Source organism: Balearica regulorum, chromosome 3 (genome assembly GCF_011004875.1).
Source record: "Balearica regulorum gibbericeps isolate bBalReg1 chromosome 3, bBalReg1.pri, whole genome shotgun sequence".
NCBI lineage: Eukaryota > Metazoa > Chordata > Aves > Gruiformes > Gruidae > Balearica > Balearica regulorum.
In genome coordinates this window covers 88,173,067-88,191,535 of record NC_046186.1, presented here as the reverse complement: position 1 = coordinate 88,191,535, position 18,469 = coordinate 88,173,067, and the positions used below count along the sequence as shown (strand labels likewise).

Here is an 18,469-nt window from a genome sequence, read left to right as displayed (position 1 = left end):
TGTAAATACCCTCTCCATGACAAATTTTATCACAGTCAAATTCATTTATGTTTTTTTTTTGTACTGGTACATTTAATGTAACTAATTTTATTTCATTCATGAGGCTTCATTCATTTCATGCATTTTCTAGGTATTTCTTTCACAACTACTGTATGAAAACATTGTCATCTTATCAGACGGCCACAGCCTGGCCAATGCAAGTTCAAAGACTTCAGGAGGACAAGAAAGGAACAAATGTTATGGCTGGGTGCAAAGATCAGTCTGCTTGTCAAAACATCAGTGGAACCTTATTTTAGCACTAAAACAAAATCAGTGAAAGCAAGTTAACAGTGCTGCTTTCTCAGGGGTGCCAAACTCTCTCAATTCCTAGTATCTTCCAAGGAAGCAGTAGGCACTCACCACTTCTGAAAAGCAACTCCTAGGGTAATGATAGGTGGTAAGATTAACTGGGGGGGGGAAGGGTATAATGAAACAATACAAGCTGCTGTGCTGTCCTTACCTCACCCTGCTGCACCTAGAAATATCAGGTATTGCAAAACAGCCCCAGATGCTTCATACTGCAAATTTTAATTAGTATTGAGATTAATCCTCCTTCTCTTCTGCCTGTTGTAAACCCCCTGCCTCACGCACAACTCAGGCCTCTTGCTAAGAATGACTCAAAAAGACTCCCACCAGTGCCCGCCAACATTATGCCCTATATGGTCAGAAAAAGTACTATGGAAAGACTCAGGGTACTTCTTCCTCTCCAGAGACTCAACTCTGCCATCACAGTACTGGCAGTCCTAGCATCGGGATAGCAAACTAGAAATTAAACTAGATTCCCTGTAAAGCTTCATCATCAGTCACTGGGCCAATCAATACAGGCATTATTTTTCTAACAGTATCAATATGCTGCTTCCTATCCCATCCTCTAAAATGCAAATGGCACAAACAGAGCAATTTAAAAATAGTTGCTATAGGATTAATTTAGGATTTTTCTACATGAAACAGAACAGTCATCTCCTGTAGCTTAAAATGCTGAACTTTCAGTGGGCTCAAAAGAAATCTAATCATGAGGGTTGATATTTAAATTACTGTTTTGTTATACATGTATATGACCTTAAGACAGACTGTCAACAAAATGCTCTTTTTTCAAAACCATCCTCTAAGCGAACACAAGCCAACAGATTTAGTGCAAAAGTTTGATTACATGTATGAACATGTGTGCGTGTTTACACATCTGTGTGTTGTCAAGAGCTTCTGTACAGCTTTGTGCACATGGCCCTCGGTCCTAGTATGTGGTATGCTTCCTGACACCCCGCAGAAAGACAAGTTGTTTTAGGGACAGGTCAGGATGAATGATCTTGGAAAGGAGATAAGCAGCTGTTTACGTGGAGAAAAATCCAAAACACTCTTGTTTCCAGCTCTGGAGATTTTGCAAACATGTAATAGTATCAGCACAGATCCTCAGTATTTAGTTCCCTGCTTGGCTGCTGTTCCTGAGTGATCGTGGGTTCTTGGTCTCTATGCATTAGCTTCTGATCTATAGGGAACTACTGTTACTTTATTGCCATGGGATGTTGTATTGTTAAATTCATTAAAAATAGAGATGAACTAAGATGATACCTTTTTACAAGTCTTCCCCCTCCAGCATCTGGAATCACATCATTTCACAATAATCTCATCTTTTCATTAAAAGAAAAAGCTTTTAAGGTCCCGTGGTTGCAAATGCACCAAAACCAGAAGACAAATAAAGCAATGATGTCATAATATGCTCTCCAAAAAAGTCCCAAAGCAATAAATCTTCTATATTTTCAGAAGAGCAATTTAGCTTATGAAATACTCATCCTTGTTGTGGCCTAGCAGCAGTGCTTCAGAAAGGTGAGTTCAGGCTTAGAAGTTCTTTCTTTGTTTTGGTTGAACAACAAAACTGCCTAAACTTAGCAAAATCAGAAGCCCATACATTCATATACAGAGTTTATTACATACGTAGTTCTCACCTATACAGAATAGGCACAGAATAGAAACACGAATAGAAACAAATCACATGTAACATCATAGGCATTATGTAGATCTGATTTAACAGGAATTGTCAGCCCATCTCCTAACATCTCCTCTGTCAGAAACAAAAAGAAAAAAGGTGTTCATACTCATATATAAAAATCAATCTAATTTTTAAAAACACAGAGCATTGCTGGTCAAGGAGGTGGCAAACAAGCAAAAAAGTTTTTTTCTGAATTAACTCAGAACAATTAAATAAGTATAGATTTCTTTTCATATTAAAAGAAGTGATATATGAAGGAATATTTAACACATTTTGAATTTAGCAATATCTAAAATGTTTTAATTGAGATAAACATGGAAGATTTTATAGGATTCACAGTATTTACCTCAGCAATCTCTATCCTTCTTGCAAGTTCATCAAGAGAAGAAAAGCTGTCATCTAGTGATAAAGCTTCCAGTGAGTTGTAAGATGCTCGTTCAGGTGAAATATCTGGAACAGTGTCAAAGTCCTCTTGGTTTGCTAAGTTTGCAAATGATTCTTCAGTGTCTACTATGTTACCATTTAAAAATCTGAGAAATAAATCTTCTTGTTCTTCATTATTTACCTTCTCTTCCTGTCTTGCTGTTCTCTGCATTTCTGTGCATACTCGTGAATGGGCTGTACTGTCATGCTCAGACACTTTATTACACCCAGAGCATACATTTGATGCAGTTCTGTCCCATGAATATTCTTCATCATCATGAGGCTGTTTCTGTTGCTGCTTTAAATCGCTATTTCCAAGCTGGCCACTAGCAATTTGTGAAGAGCCAGCAGCATGTTTTGATCTGAGCAGATTTCTATCAGCTTGCACATCTTTATCAGTAGGAACCAAATCAGTAGGCATACAGTCAGCATCTGTTAAAACCAAAGCATCTACCATGGGCTCAAGAGGGAGTTTCACTCCAGGCTCCCCAGCTGCACCTTCTATTTTTTCTACATCCTTAGAGAGCTGCCTTTCTCTCAGCTGCAAACTGTTATCTTTACCGGTATCCCCAGATGATAAACAGCCCGAAGAAGGCCTGCCCACTGTCCCTGTGGACTGGGTGTGTGGCTCTAATGTTGATTCAGCACTGCAGTGCTGCTCCTCCATGTGGTCCTTTCCTGCAGCTACCCAAAGGCTTGCTGCCTCTGTCAGTCTCTCAGTTTTGTTTTCATCTGGAGAACGAGTGCTCAGCTGTTTACCTTCTTTCTTTGGTCCAATGCCAGGGCAAGTTTCAATACCTAAGTGCAACAGGAAAAACAGTTCCAGTGTTTTTAAATGATTCAAAGCATCAGCCTGGGGGGGGGGGAAAGAGTCTACTGTGATTTGATAACGTTGTAATATAATGCTTTAAAATGCACTCCCATAAAGAGCAGGTATTTTAGCTCCAGTCAGAATAGAAGTTTCGTTAGTAGTCTGAAAAGCTGACCCTGATTCAGCAAAAGTATTTGCACACATTCTTGCAGGCAAAGCGTATGCTTTAGTGCCCTCTTGAAAAGAGTTACTCCCATACTTCAAGCACAAAATGTATGTAAGTATCTTTCTGAACAGCCACAGCATATTTTATGTGAGTGCATCTCATGGAGGCCTGGAGTTCAGACAAATACACTTAATTACAGAAAACTGTACTTTGATGCTAGTGTATCTATCATACAGGGAGATACTTGCATTTCCTTTAGAAAAGCTGAAAACATACTGATTTAATAATTTTTAAATTAAATTATTTTAAGTTGGTAACTAGCTCCTTTGGTTAACACTAAATTCAATATCCAATTACAATATTTTACCTAATGGACTGCGTGAAAAGATGTTTTGGATATATAGATTCATTTACATATTAAAAAATGCAATTGGATGCAGCTTATTTCTGTATTCACATTTATAATACAGATGAAAACTGATTTTTCTTTTCTGAAATTTCAGAAAGAAACCAGGGGAATTCTACATAGCTTGCGAATTCACCTACCATTGGCATGATCTGATGATAAAAGAGTAGATGGTTAGCCCAAGTTGTCAATAAAATTATTAGGCATTAGCCATTATGAGAAGGTCAAGCCAAATCTCACCTTTTAGGCTTATGAAGAGAGAAAGGGAGTGTCTGGAATTAGAATACCAAAGCAAGCTGGCTATGACAGAAACAGTTTTTATTAAAGTATGGAACAAAAGACAAAGTTAAGACTATGGTATAGTAGGACTGTTACAGTAATGGTAATAACCTCAAACAACAAATTAATACTTCTAGAAAACACTCATTTGCATTTTTTTTGTCATAGAGAAGAGCAGAAAGGTCTTATCAAACAATGCCCTTATTAACTGTATACGTTCTCACAAGAACGACTGAAGATCTCTATGCCAATCTTATCCTTCCTCACCTATTAAAACCTCACTTAAAATCTGACCAGTTTCCTGAACTTGTTACATGAAACAGGGTCACGTTCATTAGTCTTTAAAGAAATGTTTGCATTAATTCATTATATTGAACAATTTTATTAAATTCTAAGCTATCCCCATTTTGAAGGACAATGAAATACAAGGTAGCATAGAAAAGACAGGCTTGGAAATTGAAAAAGAGACTATCTAACCATATCAAAAGGCAAAAAAAAAAAAATCAGAACATTAACAGATAGAAAGGGTATGGGGAACCTAAATTCTGTGAAACACTGGAAGAAGAAATGGGTATGAGACAAAGACTTTTTGAAAATGAGACACAGATGAGTAGATAGTTCAAGGGATATGTAACAGATACTGAGCCCTTCACATACAGAGGTCATGAGTTCAAACACAGCCTGGATTATTGGTACAAGATTTTGTACCATCTGTCAATTTTTCCCAGTGAATGCATCCACATTACAACAGACATCTCTGTTGGCAGCCCCAATTGCAACAAAGATTAAATGGAATCAGAAATTAAACCAAATCCTTTACCGTGAAAGGTGGCCCTTGAGCTCAGGGCTCTGTTCCTAAGAAAGTGATAAATGATCCTAGCATTGCTATCTAACTACAGACATACAGGAACTGAGATGTAATGCTCATTGTTACATTCCACACCAGCAGCTTTCAATATTTTCTTTACACCTACTTTGAAACACCTGCTTTAGACAACCCATGCCCACTATAGGCTCAAGGCAAGTTAAGACAAATACTTGAACACTTAATTAGAAAAGATGCTTTCTCCTACTAAGTTGAACAAAGACGTACTCATCAACGTGGCAGTAATTTTTATCTGTTCTATCACAGATAGAACAAAGCATCTACTGAAAATTTTCTAGCAACAAAAGCACTTAAGAAATTGGTTTTGTTTTCTTGCCCCCCAAACAGAATTACTTTAAAATTGACACTTGCTTTGTTCATCACAGAAACCTATAGCCACCACTTTTTTATCCTGTTAATCCAAGACAGCCTAGCAGAGAGAGTACTGACCTACGGCATTCTACCAGTGGAGAATTCACACTTCTCCGTCTTTGTCCCTCTTCCCATTTAAAAACAAATCCCACATGACCTAAAAGAAAACAGGGTATAAGCAGTTTCTCCCCACCTTGGAAACACGTCTATATGTACACACTGCAAACTTACGCTAAAGGTTTTATTAAATTCATCATTTCATTAGAAAAGGTTTCATGAGACACATGAATTTGATTATCTTTAGTTGACACTAAGGCTATTAAGGCTTTAAGCCAGAAACTGAAGAAATGAATAGATATAGGATGTATCAAATCTCATCTGTTAATATACACACATAGCTTTAAGGGCCCAGTTCTCACTGTTGGTAGACTCAAAGAGAAAATGTGCCAGAAAGGGAAATGTAACAGAACAGACCGTTCACAACCCTTGCTCAGAAGGGCAGAAGACTAATTCAGTGACTTTCCCAGGAATCTCGACTAACCACCTTCTTATAAAGCTGTTTCTTGATCACCATATGCCCAGGAGAGAGCAATTGTGAACTCTTAGGATCAACTACCTACAGAGGCTCAAACTATGTTCCCAGATGCGTGCAAAATAAGTCAATGGAGTAATTTTTTCTTTAGATTAGTAAGGAAGTATGATTTTACTTCAAAGATGATACCATAGTACAATGCAACAATCTGTACAAGGGAATATATAAATCTATGTATAAGCTAATACTTCTTATTGATAATTGCTAGATAAATTCTTATTTTGGGCATATGAATTCACATGAAGGACAGCTTTCAAACTACTTGAGAATTTCCTTTTCCTGTCTTACTATGTAAAAGTCAGACTTCTACTACCAGCAGCTAAATGAGTTAAGTAGCTCTCCCTGCAGACTGGCAGATAGAAATCTAAGAGAAGTAGTAGTTTACACATTTACACATTTCTCATGATGCAGAGAAAAAAAACCCACCCAAGAAGCAGAAGACAAGCATGTTAAGTTTTCAGTGAGAAGGTCCATGCATTTAGGCTAATACTGAACAGGTTAGTTTATTAGGAACTGTATGGTTATTATAGTATAGGATTCTGCTGGGGTTCAGGCAAAACAAAGAACCAGCCCCAAATAACCGTATTGCTTCTAGTCCTGAGCTGGATCGCTCAGCCACAGATCAAATATTTTTTGCACAGCACTGAGCGGTGTATACAAATTCAGAGTTATGGATCATCTTTGTCCAATTATTAATTCATACCGATGCCTTTCCTACCCAAACCCTTCTAACTGCAACAGAAACATTCAGCCCCATGCTGCTGACATACTGACTCAGTGAGGGGCAGCAGTAGCTAATTGAACATGCACTGTCTTAACAGATGAAGAGACCTGTCCAGGTGAGAAGACATTGCTTCCTTAAGAATGTGCTAATCTTGTGAAAAGCATCTTTTGCAATTCTTAAGATTTAAACTTGACTTAGGCCTGAAATATTCATATCTTTGTATTGAAAAAGTATTTAGCACTGCTGAGAAATTCTCAGCAGAACCGCTTTCTATTGGATGATGTAGCTTTATTAATTTACAAACATTTCACAGGAACCCAAAGATTTTGATGACATTTTGACAGGAGTTACGTTAAGAAAAAGGCACGGAAAAAAATAATCCATTTAGACCATTAATTACTTCCACATTAAGTTTAATATGCCTAGATGATGTACTACAGTATTTTAATGTTGACACAAGATGCTCCTTAATTCAGAAGTTTCAAATGTTCAGCAATTCTGCTCTCCAGAAAGCTTTTGTTCCCACTTGGAATAAAAACAATGAAAAAATTGTGTCTAACATTTTTACATGGGAATTTCCAACCATCCAAAAATAAAAAGCAGTGGGTTCTTTTGATCTGCTTTCTGAGCTGTCAAACATGTTTGTTTCATGTTTTCAATGTTTTGTGTTTAGTTAGGTTACAAGAACAAAGACAGAGAAAGGCAGTATAGGGGTCATGGTAAAAGAGGATGAAGATGAGGAGGATCCACACATGTAGAGAACCATGACTCTGTATCTTTGTTAATTCCTGATTCTCCTGAACATCCTGGCTTGTAGGATAGTTTAGGTTGAAAGGGACCTTCTGAGGTCACTTAGGCCAAGTGTCATATCTTGTGAAAAATTCCAGGTGTTTTTGAGGAAGAGTACTCAGCTTAGGCCAATTTTGGCAACTGGAACACGGCAAAAAAAAGAAACTTTTGCTCAAAGAGAGGAAGAGAGAAAGCACAGCCTAGTAGTCTAGCAATGCTCTTTCCCCTCTGTCTCCATTTTAAAAATTGATTAATTTGCAAGTGTTTCATAAGAACCCAATGGATCTAAGAAATTATTCAAACAAGACAGCCACTGCCCCAAGGCAGGAGGAGGAAAATGAAGCTGACATAAAAGTGCGTACTGGAAAAAATAACAGAAGTACATTTTTTTCTCTTCAATACCCCCCCAAAAGCTTCCTAATTTTCCATGCTGTTACAGAAAAATGTATCTCAAAATCAGCATATTGCATGTAATTTAAAATAGTTACTAATACTGTTAACTATACTGAATTGCCACAACTCAGAATATTTGTCATCAGATTGTTTACCTTATATTTTATACATACAAATTATGTATCTTATCTCTAGTTTTACACAATTTGTAGTTTATGTAGCCTGCTATAAATGCATGCACATTTAAAAGACTTTTTTTGATGGGGGCTAGAATTACTTTACTTAAATTTAATTAAAGAATTACTTTAATTACAATTCTGAGTATCAATGACTAATTAAAATTGCATAGTGCATCCATTGTGCAGTTGTGAAAAAAATTAAAATTTGCACAGATGGATGAATCCAACAAATGCTGTAGCTTCAAATGAAATCGCTTCATAGTATTAATAGGAATATGCCTTTACAGAATAATATTTACAACAAACATATGTACGTGTACGTACACACACACTTACCTGATTTAAAAGCAGCAGCTTCTCTTTCCTTTAAATTTTTTGATTCCATTAACTGAAGCAAACAACCGCTTTCCCATGTATTTTCTGCAGCTATTAGCTGTAAAATATAATAGTATTTCCCGTAATTTTTGGAATTAAACAGGAAGACTGTGACTTTTTGAGACATTCAAACTTAAACAGTTTCTGTACTAAACCAGAAAGACTATATTCTGATAATATAAAAAATATATTTATTAGCACTCTTTGACAAAGCAGAATTCAATTAAGCAGCTGCTTACCTTATTTTTGGATGCCTGTGGCCTGCAGCAATAAAGAAAAAAAGAATAAACAACTTAGTAGCAACATTCTTCATAACAAATGTCACTGAAATCTTATAAGCCTTTGCTCTGCTCTAATATTAGCACAGAACTTTTCTTACATTGAAAGAGTGTCAGCATGCTAGCATAATTTTAAGCACAGATCTGTACCATACGTGAATATTGTCAAAAGACCAATTAGGCCAAACATTGCTGCAACTAATTGAGAAAGCAGTTAAAAGAAAATTTACTGCAACATACAAAGCGATCTAAATTCCTGTGAAATTTTATGTTCAGAAAGAACTCTACCAACTTTAAAAAAATCATGTAAGGACTCAGTATTTACTAGTATTAATGACACTGATCACTATAACAGAGACTGAGGAATGGAAAAAAACCCATAAAATTTTCCCTCTCCACATACTGTTTACACTGGGACATGTTTTCTGGGTACTGTAAGATACAGCAGCTCCTGCTCATTCCATTGGGATTCACAGGTGAGTCAGCACTGCTAACAGTGAGCGTGGACTTTGCAAACTGTAGAGATTCACACACAATGTGTTTTATCATGCATGATCTGTCTTGCAGCCTTTCATATGGCAATGAAGATAAAATGTTGAGCATTTTGTTTAAAGCTACTGAAAACAAAAAGTAGGAAAAACAAGAGGGAAAGTACTGATGTTCATACTTTCTAAAAAAAACTTTTAAAAGTTACATTGACTTTTAAATTTTACCGTTTGTAAACTTCAAATATGGGACACTCAAAACCATCTTTAAAGAACAAACATGTCCAGTATGTAGCTGTAGAACTTGAGTATCAGAAAAAGTTACATTACTTTCAATTACAAAAGCAAAATGCTCACATTTTCCGAGGCCTGCATGTTATTCATTACAAATTAAAGTATAATCTTAATTACAAAATAAATTGATATTAAAGCTTAAGAAAAAAATATATGAAACAATAAAAGCAAATAGGCTTTTGCCTAGAGAGCTTGTAATGTTAAATACAGATAACTAATCATGGCCAATGAACACAAGTCTTAATTTAAATCAAATTGCAGGGTTTCTCAAAACCAAGAATGATGTTACATAACTGAAATTTTGTATTTTAAAATGAGGCTGCACAGAAGAATTAGGAGAAAGCAGAGTTATTCTCAACAAGGTGACAATCGAGGTCATAACAGGGAGGTGCTGCCAGTTGCAGCATAAAAATCACAGTAGACATCTTTCTGTGGGCTTGCAAGGTTATGTACAAGGAAATGTAGGCTGAGGAACCCTGCAGGCACTCAGACTGCAATGTCTCTGTGGCAGCAGGCTGTGGGTGTGAACATGCAGCTACGGTGCTAGAGCTGCCTCTTCTTCCTGGGAAATGCAGGAGTACACTTTCCAGGGCTCCCTCCCAAACGCATCCAAACTACAAACAAACAATCCCTGCCTGGGTTCTTGCAGTCAGCCTGGGTGTGTTCAAACTTCTGCATGGTCACCCAGAAGAAAAAAAATGTGGAAGCCAAATCATACTCTCTATGAACAACAGGAGCATTTTGGCTTTTGCTATATCCAGACCGACTAAGCCAATGCAAATATATTTGAAAAAATTCTCTCTCCCCATCTGATTGATAGCATCTCTCCTGTCACAGGTTGGTCTTTTCACAGCCTTTGAATATGGTTAGTTTCCTTATTATTGTTGGCTGATCATTTTTCAGTGCAGCTGGTATAATTTTTTTCCATCTGTCCCTTAAACTCAATGTCTAGTAGGTAGGACGTTCACCCATGAAATAACAGATCTTCACATAAGATTACGGGGTTACAATCCCGTATGTATTACTGCCCAGAAGAGCACCCTAGGCACTGTCCAAAAGTTTGTGATGCTGTGATATACTGATTCAGGAAGCTGCTGGATCAGGCAAAGCACGTACGAACTAAGACTTCACAACTTTTCAGAATACTGCCACACTAGAGAACTACAGAATCACTGCCTCATTATGTTTATGCAACCTATATGAAATCAACAGCAGATAATGGGAATGGACTTAAACCATTAGGGAATTACCCTAAAATGTGAAAAATCTGGGAATAAAATCCTATAGGGTAGATGTGAGTGCTGGAGTCAGAGATGCTGGGCAATTGCATTTAAAAACAATGATTAAACCAATAGGTATAGACACAATGACCATCATCAGTTCTACAGTCTCTCTCTTTGTACATTAACACTACACAGTTTTTACTTTTGCTGAAAATACTTACAAATCAACTCAAAACTGCATTTCTGGCAAACTAATGATTTGCTGAAAACAGTCTAGATCTAGTCCATATACATTCCTCAAACCACATTAAAACACTGTGAAAACTGATGGTAACAGAAACATTTTAGTTACATATCAAAGAGAACCACCACTTTATAATCAAATTCACTGAAGTCAATGGGATGCAACTTTTATTTTGAGATTGATTATTTTAAAACACCTATACTGGAAAGTAGACAACAGCTATGCTAACATATTAATACTGGAAAAGTAATAATATATTCTTATACTTACTGTTGATGCGAAGAGCAAACTCTAGTAAGCTTTTCCAACTCTTCACCACTCAGTTCTTTAGCTGAAATCCTCAATGTTGTAACTGGACTAGGAACTGCTGTTTTCCATTTTCTTTCTAAATTAAAGCAAATTAATTTTTACTCTAAGTACTATAGAAGTTGTATTTGCTTAACATAAAACATATACATGAAACTAATTAATGGAGAAATATTGACAACTCTTCTGTGTATGCTCTACAATGTTGTTTCAGACTATGCAAAAAAGCATTATATTTTTTCACAACACACTTTATTTTCATCACATCAGATTCACCAACCCTAAACAAAAAAATAAGCTCAAAACAACGGTGGATCAATCAAAGTCTCAATTAATAGAATAAAGAATGATAAACTACTTGCGTCTGTTTCATGAAACATGTGAGAAGAACTCTAAAGCAGGAATACTTTTCTTGTAACAAGCTCAGAGGAATTCTGATATAAATGCTGCTTTTGCTATGTAACATTTTTAAGCTGGAAAAATGTATACTATATTATTTAGAAATACAAACCAAATAAATTCTTTCTTCTACCATATTAGAAAGAAATAGTCTTTACCATTAGTCTTTACCAATAGTCTTTACCATTTAGTCTTTACTCACCCCACTGCTCCTGTATGGAAGAAAGATTTGCAAGCAGCTGCTCATGATACAGTCGTTCAAGCTGAATGAACTTCATTGCTTTCTCATCTGTATGGAAGGTTAAAGAAAAATGCACACATATATGGACATATTATGATCTATTTATATTTGGCACCATATTTGAAAAGGCAATCATTATGTACCTGGAATTTGACATAAGTGAATCAAAATGAATAAAGGCTAGCATCCAAATTTCTGTGCAAGGAAGAAAATAATAGCAGACATGAACACAGCAAGCAAGAAGTAAAATAAGTTGAGAAAAATTCCAAAAATGAAAACGCTCTTCTCTACAGCAGTTACCTCTTCCCACATGCCTTAAGTCCAACAAAAGTTCTTCTAGAAAAGAAACAAGCAAAATATTATTATGCTGACAACTCTTATCAGAAAATGAAATCTCTGGGAAATGAAAAGCAAAACAATTATACAAATACCAGTATGTATCTCTCAAGAAATACAATTATATATCAATAACCATAACTAACTGAAAATATGGCTCCTTTCTACTGACCAGCTGGAGACAGTATTTAAAAAATTTCCCCAACTCAAACTTTCAAAAAATACCCTCCCTATTTTCAACCATTGTATATGACACTGTTGAACAGCTGAGTTCATCTTTTGTCTTCCTTCCCATGATTCTGCTTACTTTTCTTCTATATGAAGAGCTCTTTCACCTCCCTCAGGGTTACCAATATATTCACAAGTGTATACTGATAGTTATATATTTGTATTAGTCAGGTTAATTCTGGTTCCGTCAAGCCAGAATTCTTAGTTGTTCTGTTAAAGCCATGTTTTGCCAGCTATTTTAAACTTAATTCTACAGTGCAATGAGGATAGAAGTACGGTGAATGAGGTTCTTAGTAATATAGAAAAAATATTTTCCATTATTCATGCTAATTAAAACACTGGAGTAATTATTACGAAAACACAACCAGTACTTGTTATTCTTGTTAGCCTCATGCAACATATACATAGCACGGCTTATGAACAACAATATTAATGGAAAGAATATTCCCTGCCTTCAAGAAATCTGTTACTAGAAACAGAATTACAGATCAGAAAGATAGCCTTAAAGGATTACAGCAACAAAATCTGAATTATTTTTAATATGAAGTTCTACACTGGATGAATTAAAATGTCTGTCATGGATAATTAACACAGTGCAACATGATCAAGTAAGTTCTTTATTAACCTCAGGAAACTGATGGTTGCAAGTACAGAGGAGATATCCTTCATAAATATGTATTATATAGTGGCGTTGAATTCCACACATCAGGTGTACACTGCGTTAAAAAAAATTTCCTTTGTTCAGCTTTAAATGCAGTGCCCTTCAATTAAAGCAGCTTCTATGAAAAAGAAACTGTCTTTCTATCATACTGTTGAATGCATTTTAAATTTACTGTATTTCCCCCTGCAGAGCGATAATTTACCACAGAATTTTTCCATGCCTTTAATTTGTGCTGTATATTTTGGATTTTCTGATGGAAACTTTCAAATTAGCATGACTAAGGCAGAAGTACAGTCTTCTAAGACAGTGATAGATCTTTTCTTTAATACATTGCTTTTATAATATTGCGACAGTTATTTCTCTGGTTTTACACTACAGACTAATACAATTTAGTTAGGTTTCAAGGATACCTTTCCAGGTTTCTTATGCTTTGTTATTTAACCATTATAATTGCCTATTTGCTGTATTTTGTTTGAAACAAATGACATAATAAAGAAATAATCTGTATGCACAGATTTTGTATTTTATGACACACCTTAGTGAATCACATATACCTTAAGGGCTTACCGCTCTTGCCTCTTCTTTTTATAGTCTGATCATTTTCCTTTAAAAGCAACCAGAGGAAAACCCAGTCCACATTTTCTAAAAATAGTTTTACTTTAAGGTTTAATACGATTATTTTTTCCCACAATTACTGACATTTATCAGAGCAATTAGCAGCAGTTCAACTGTTACAACTTTTTGACCAAACTAATTTGTATTATCTACAGATCAAAATAACCTGGACCATTGAACTAGCTGTTCCCAGAAGCAATTACGCATAGTTTCCTACAACAGTTTCTCAAACTACCTTGATACAGTTTTGACTAATTGGCATTTGCCAAAGAACATGTTGCTATTGTTTGCAGGTTGCTGATCTCCCTTAGCTCAGTGTGTTTGGTATTTTTATTCTAATCTAGATACTTGTAGTACATATTCTAATCAACTGTTGTGATAATTTCATTCTTACTATAGCAGTGCCCCATGTGATACAATAGAATACATACCCTATCTAGATTGGACATATGCCCATTTACTAATACTTAGAACAGAACTTATCCTACAAAACCAGAAGTTCTTCAAAAATATTTTTTTACTTCTTTGCTTGTGTACAACTACTAATGATTGTATCAGTACAGCTTTTGGAAGTGGATTTATTACTTAACTCATAATCCAGCTGTCTGATTAAGAACTTGCTAGCATATTGCATATTCACTCATGAGTAAATTATGGCTGTTCTCTTCTTTCTAACACTTACCCAAAAACTGTGAGTCAATGGTAAAGCATTTGTCTTTTATGTTTTATCATGCCAGATTATTTTAATATAGCAGAAGAATTTCTACAAGGAAAAGGATACATTCCTCCTCTTGAAAATATGTCTCAGCTATCTGCAAAAGTGAAAAAAGAAAAATTAGGATTCTATAATTTTCATGAGTAGTAAAGCTATTATATGAACTTTTTATCATTGTTTTAAACAGCTGTTTTGCATGTTCATATTTAGTTTAGAACAGAACAATTAAAACTGGATTTGTAACAAGACAGCTCTGCCAAAGATGATCATTGAAAAAAAACACGTAAAAATCACAATTCTTCAAGACTTGTTCTCTTAGATGGATATTGAATTAATACAGATATGTTCAAACAAAGAAATACCAGGGACTTGACACAAGAAATAAGCAAACTTTCCTTGTTGCATTTAGAGCTCAAAGTGCTAAGGAGGTTTAATATAGAGAACAAAAATAATTCCAAAGTCCAAAGCAGTTACTGAGGACCAGGGAAATCAAACATAAAACAGGCTACATATAAAATACTCGAACACCTAAGTCAGTCTCTAGCACTTCCAGCTTAATAAAATGTGTAAGCTGACATTAAATGCTGCTGTAACAGCTGCCATCTCAGCCAATGGCTAGGAATTGAACAAGGATTCTCTATGTCTAAGCATTCAAGATGTCTAGCTGCAACATCTTAAAAAACAACTTCACCCTGGCTGGGTAATTTTACAATGACGATCTTTAACAGATCACTGCAAAACTGAACAGTAAATCTATGCTCACCCAGGGTTCATACACTGAGAAACCGTGTATAAACAAAGAACACGGGCATGCAAATGTAAGAGAAAATTATGTTCCAGTATACCAAGTTACTGCTATATCAAAGCTACATACTTTAACTGCAAAGTACTGAAATAGATTTACTATCCTCTTCCTTGTGATGCTTTTACTTTCAATCAGCTATTTCAAAGCAATTTCAATTAGCTATTTGAACATTACACGCATGGAAGCGGCAGAACTTCCAGAAGAAAAGTGGAGATGCCAGGTAGAAAAAACACTTTGTCTGTGAAGTAAAGGTATCAGTTTTGGGTTGTTTGGTTTTGTAGGTTTTTTTCCCCCACAGAAGTGGAATAAAGGATTATTTCTTGGACTAAAAGGGCAAAGACACCATTGTACTAGAGTCCATGCAACCAGCTCAGAGAAAACAAGTATCCAAAGACAGTCAGAAAATGAGCATGTTTCTAATCAGAATCAGAACTTCCCTTTGACTCTGAGTTGGGGGTGGGGATTATTATAGAAAAAAATAGAGCTGGAAAGGAAAAGGTGTAACACTGTATAGAAAAGCTACAGTGGTAACCAAAATATTTTTCTTCTAATTCCTCTCTGTTGACAAATAAACTTTGAGATTTGTCACAACAAAAACTGATTTGTGCTTGCTAGGAAACGGGGCAGGCTCTCCTAGAAAGCTGAGGAATACTGATGGCTTTGTTTGTAAATGGAGTAAAATACAAAAAATGTAAACCTCAGAAGTAAAAATATTTTGTTCCACAGAACTCTACAGTATCAGTGACCTTTACAAGCACTACCTAATCAATCTTCAGGGACTGCAAAGGCTGGCAGTCTTCCTATTTGCCATGCATGGTGTGGCAAGGGCCGCGCTTGCAAAGCATGTCCAGTAATTGCAGGTACCCTGATACCTGAACATTCAGGTTAAGACACCTCATACTGATACTCCAATGCCTTCTGTGGGAGCACACAAACATTCCGTCTCAAAATCTTTGGGGTATATCAATTTAGGCACTCATAATTTGAAGGGCTTAACAAGTGGGCACTTTTACAAAAGTCTAAAGATGATTGCTCAAAAAACCCCCAGCAACTTGACAGAGAAATCTAGATTACAAGTTGCGTATTCCTGGCTCTCAGTCTTATTACTAACCACTAGACCATTCTAAGCCCAGTACCTCCAAAAGAGAATTCGTAAGTGACTTCTAAGGTTCTTTATTTGCACATTTTGTCTGCTATCCACAGTAGTCTCCTAAGGATTTCTGGAGCTGCCAAAGCTCTGTATCTATGTTTTATACATAAGTACTTCTTAGATTCTGTAACAAGTACTAAACAAATCACATGAATCCCATTCAAAACAGCAAAAAATTTCATCCTATTTTAATTAAAAATTAACCCTTAGAACAGCCCCTTATATACCACAGCCTTTAAATATTTAATATAGGCTTCCCACTAACAATGCAGATTGTTAATACTCCAGAACATCTGACATAGTTCTTAATTTTACATTGAATTTTGTCATTCAGAATAAAAAGCGAATGTGATAGAAGAGTATTTGATAGACTTGGCATAAAAGAAAGTTACTGGCAGGCTGTATTAGCAATCTGAAAAAAATAAAGATGATAGGTTAATTCACTGGAAAAGGAAAAAAAATTCTTAATTGACTCACTTTACATGAAAACATGAATGCTATCTTTAAAATGCTTTATTTTTTCCCCAGATTAAAAAGTGCATTATGATCCTTGTAAGTTGTTAGCTTTCTTTCAAACACTCCATTACAAATCACTTGCTATTTCTTAGAAAAAAAGAGATGGTGTTTGATTACGTGTTTGAATCTGGAAATGCAGTTTCTGTTCTCAGTTCTGCCACAGTTCCTGTATGACTTTCAAAAGGTTATTACCCTTAGGGTTTGGCTTCATCATTTAAAAAGCAGCAAACAAATTTCACCTCCATCATGTTCAATGACACTCCTTAATGTTTGTGAAGCGTTTGGAAGTTTTTGCCCCTGTGTTGTTTTCCAAAGCAGACCTTTGCACTGACTCATGAATGACCACCAAATTCAGCATAGCTAAAAGTACGAATGGTCAACCCTAATGCTAAGTTTCAAATAAGTTAAGGAACGATATGAAATACCTTCACTCAAAACCAGATTAGAAAAACATGAATAAAAAAATCTATGTCAAATATAAATTATCTATAATTTGCAATACTAAAGAGAAACCTCTTTCTCAAATATAATTGCTGATATATATCAAAGACAATAAGAATGCAGGAGTGTCATCACAGTTTAGAATTTAAAATATCACAATCACCCAATTTTTCACAATAAAGATAATGCAAACAAGCCAAATCAGACACTGTATAGTATGTATATATGTAGCCTATATTAGACACTATAGTCAAACAAAAAGTCTTCTAGTCCACTGTTAGTCTGACACAACTAAACTATATATTAATACTGTGTGAAGTCCTATCAACATAGCCATCTTGCATCATGATCTCCAGAAAGAAAAACATACTGGCCAGTTAGTAAAAAAAGATTGTTTTTTCAAATCACACCAGTATTTCCTTTGGTCTTGCAGGTGTGGCTACTGTGCTATAAAAAAGTATACACTAAGAAACCTTGAATCTTAGCATTCATGCATTAAATTCATGCTAGAAAGAAGTCTGCAACAGTAAAAATAATTCCAGATTTAAAATGTTATTTAGACATCGACTGTCTTATACCTATACCAGTGTCTTACAAACCACATTTAAGGTATGCTGAAGAGTGATTTTCCTAAATCTTCCTGCCAAACTAGAATTTTATCATTTGGAAAACTAGAAAACCCGTCCTTAAGAGATTCCTTTAACTGCAAAATACACTTTCAAGGCAATTTATAATTTAACATATATTAGAAGACCTTAGAGGAGATATTTGCCTTGACCACCTGTTCATACATCAAAATACCCAGTCCAGGTATGAATATTGGCATATGTTGAATTAATGGATTTTTTCCTCATGAATAAAGGTCTCAAATAAAAACAAAATAGTGTGCAACACTGCAGAATCATAGGAAGTACCTGATGGAGACACAAGGGCAGTATCTTTGAATCCATCTGCTCAACCTCTTCACGGAGCAAAGAGAAAAGGGACTGCAGCGTTTGGTTTTGTTCTTTTTGGTGAAAGTTTTCATTTGCTTCAACAGCACCTTCAGTATGTACAGAATCTGTATCTGTAATAAGAGTATTTTCCTCCTTGATTGCTGTGGTTCCCACTGTAGGAACTCCTTTAAAAAGAGCAA

General features: G+C 35.6%; 1 protein-coding gene across 3 annotated transcripts in view; it reads right to left on the bottom strand.

Annotated features, from left to right (window-relative positions):
* CNST (consortin, connexin sorting protein) overlaps window positions 1–18,469 on the bottom strand; it is a 52,934-nt gene that overhangs the window by 11,253 nt on the left and 23,212 nt on the right. For 2 of the 3 annotated variants that reach the window (XM_075748829.1, XM_075748830.1), the window contains exons 4-10: window positions 18,249–18,454; window positions 14,489–14,519; window positions 11,829–11,915; window positions 11,192–11,306; window positions 8,637–8,658; window positions 8,359–8,455; window positions 2,370–3,244 (exon numbers count right to left, since the gene is read on the bottom strand). In XM_075748829.1, coding sequence (XP_075604944.1) covers window positions 2,370–3,244; window positions 8,359–8,455; window positions 8,637–8,658; window positions 11,192–11,306; window positions 11,829–11,915; window positions 14,489–14,519; window positions 18,249–18,454 — 1,433 coding nt within the window. Of the gene's footprint in view, window positions 1–2,009; window positions 2,096–2,369; window positions 3,245–8,358; window positions 8,456–8,636; window positions 8,659–11,191; window positions 11,307–11,828; window positions 11,916–14,488; window positions 14,520–18,248; window positions 18,455–18,469 lie in introns of those variants that run through there. The other variant, XM_075748831.1, reaches the window with a different exon arrangement.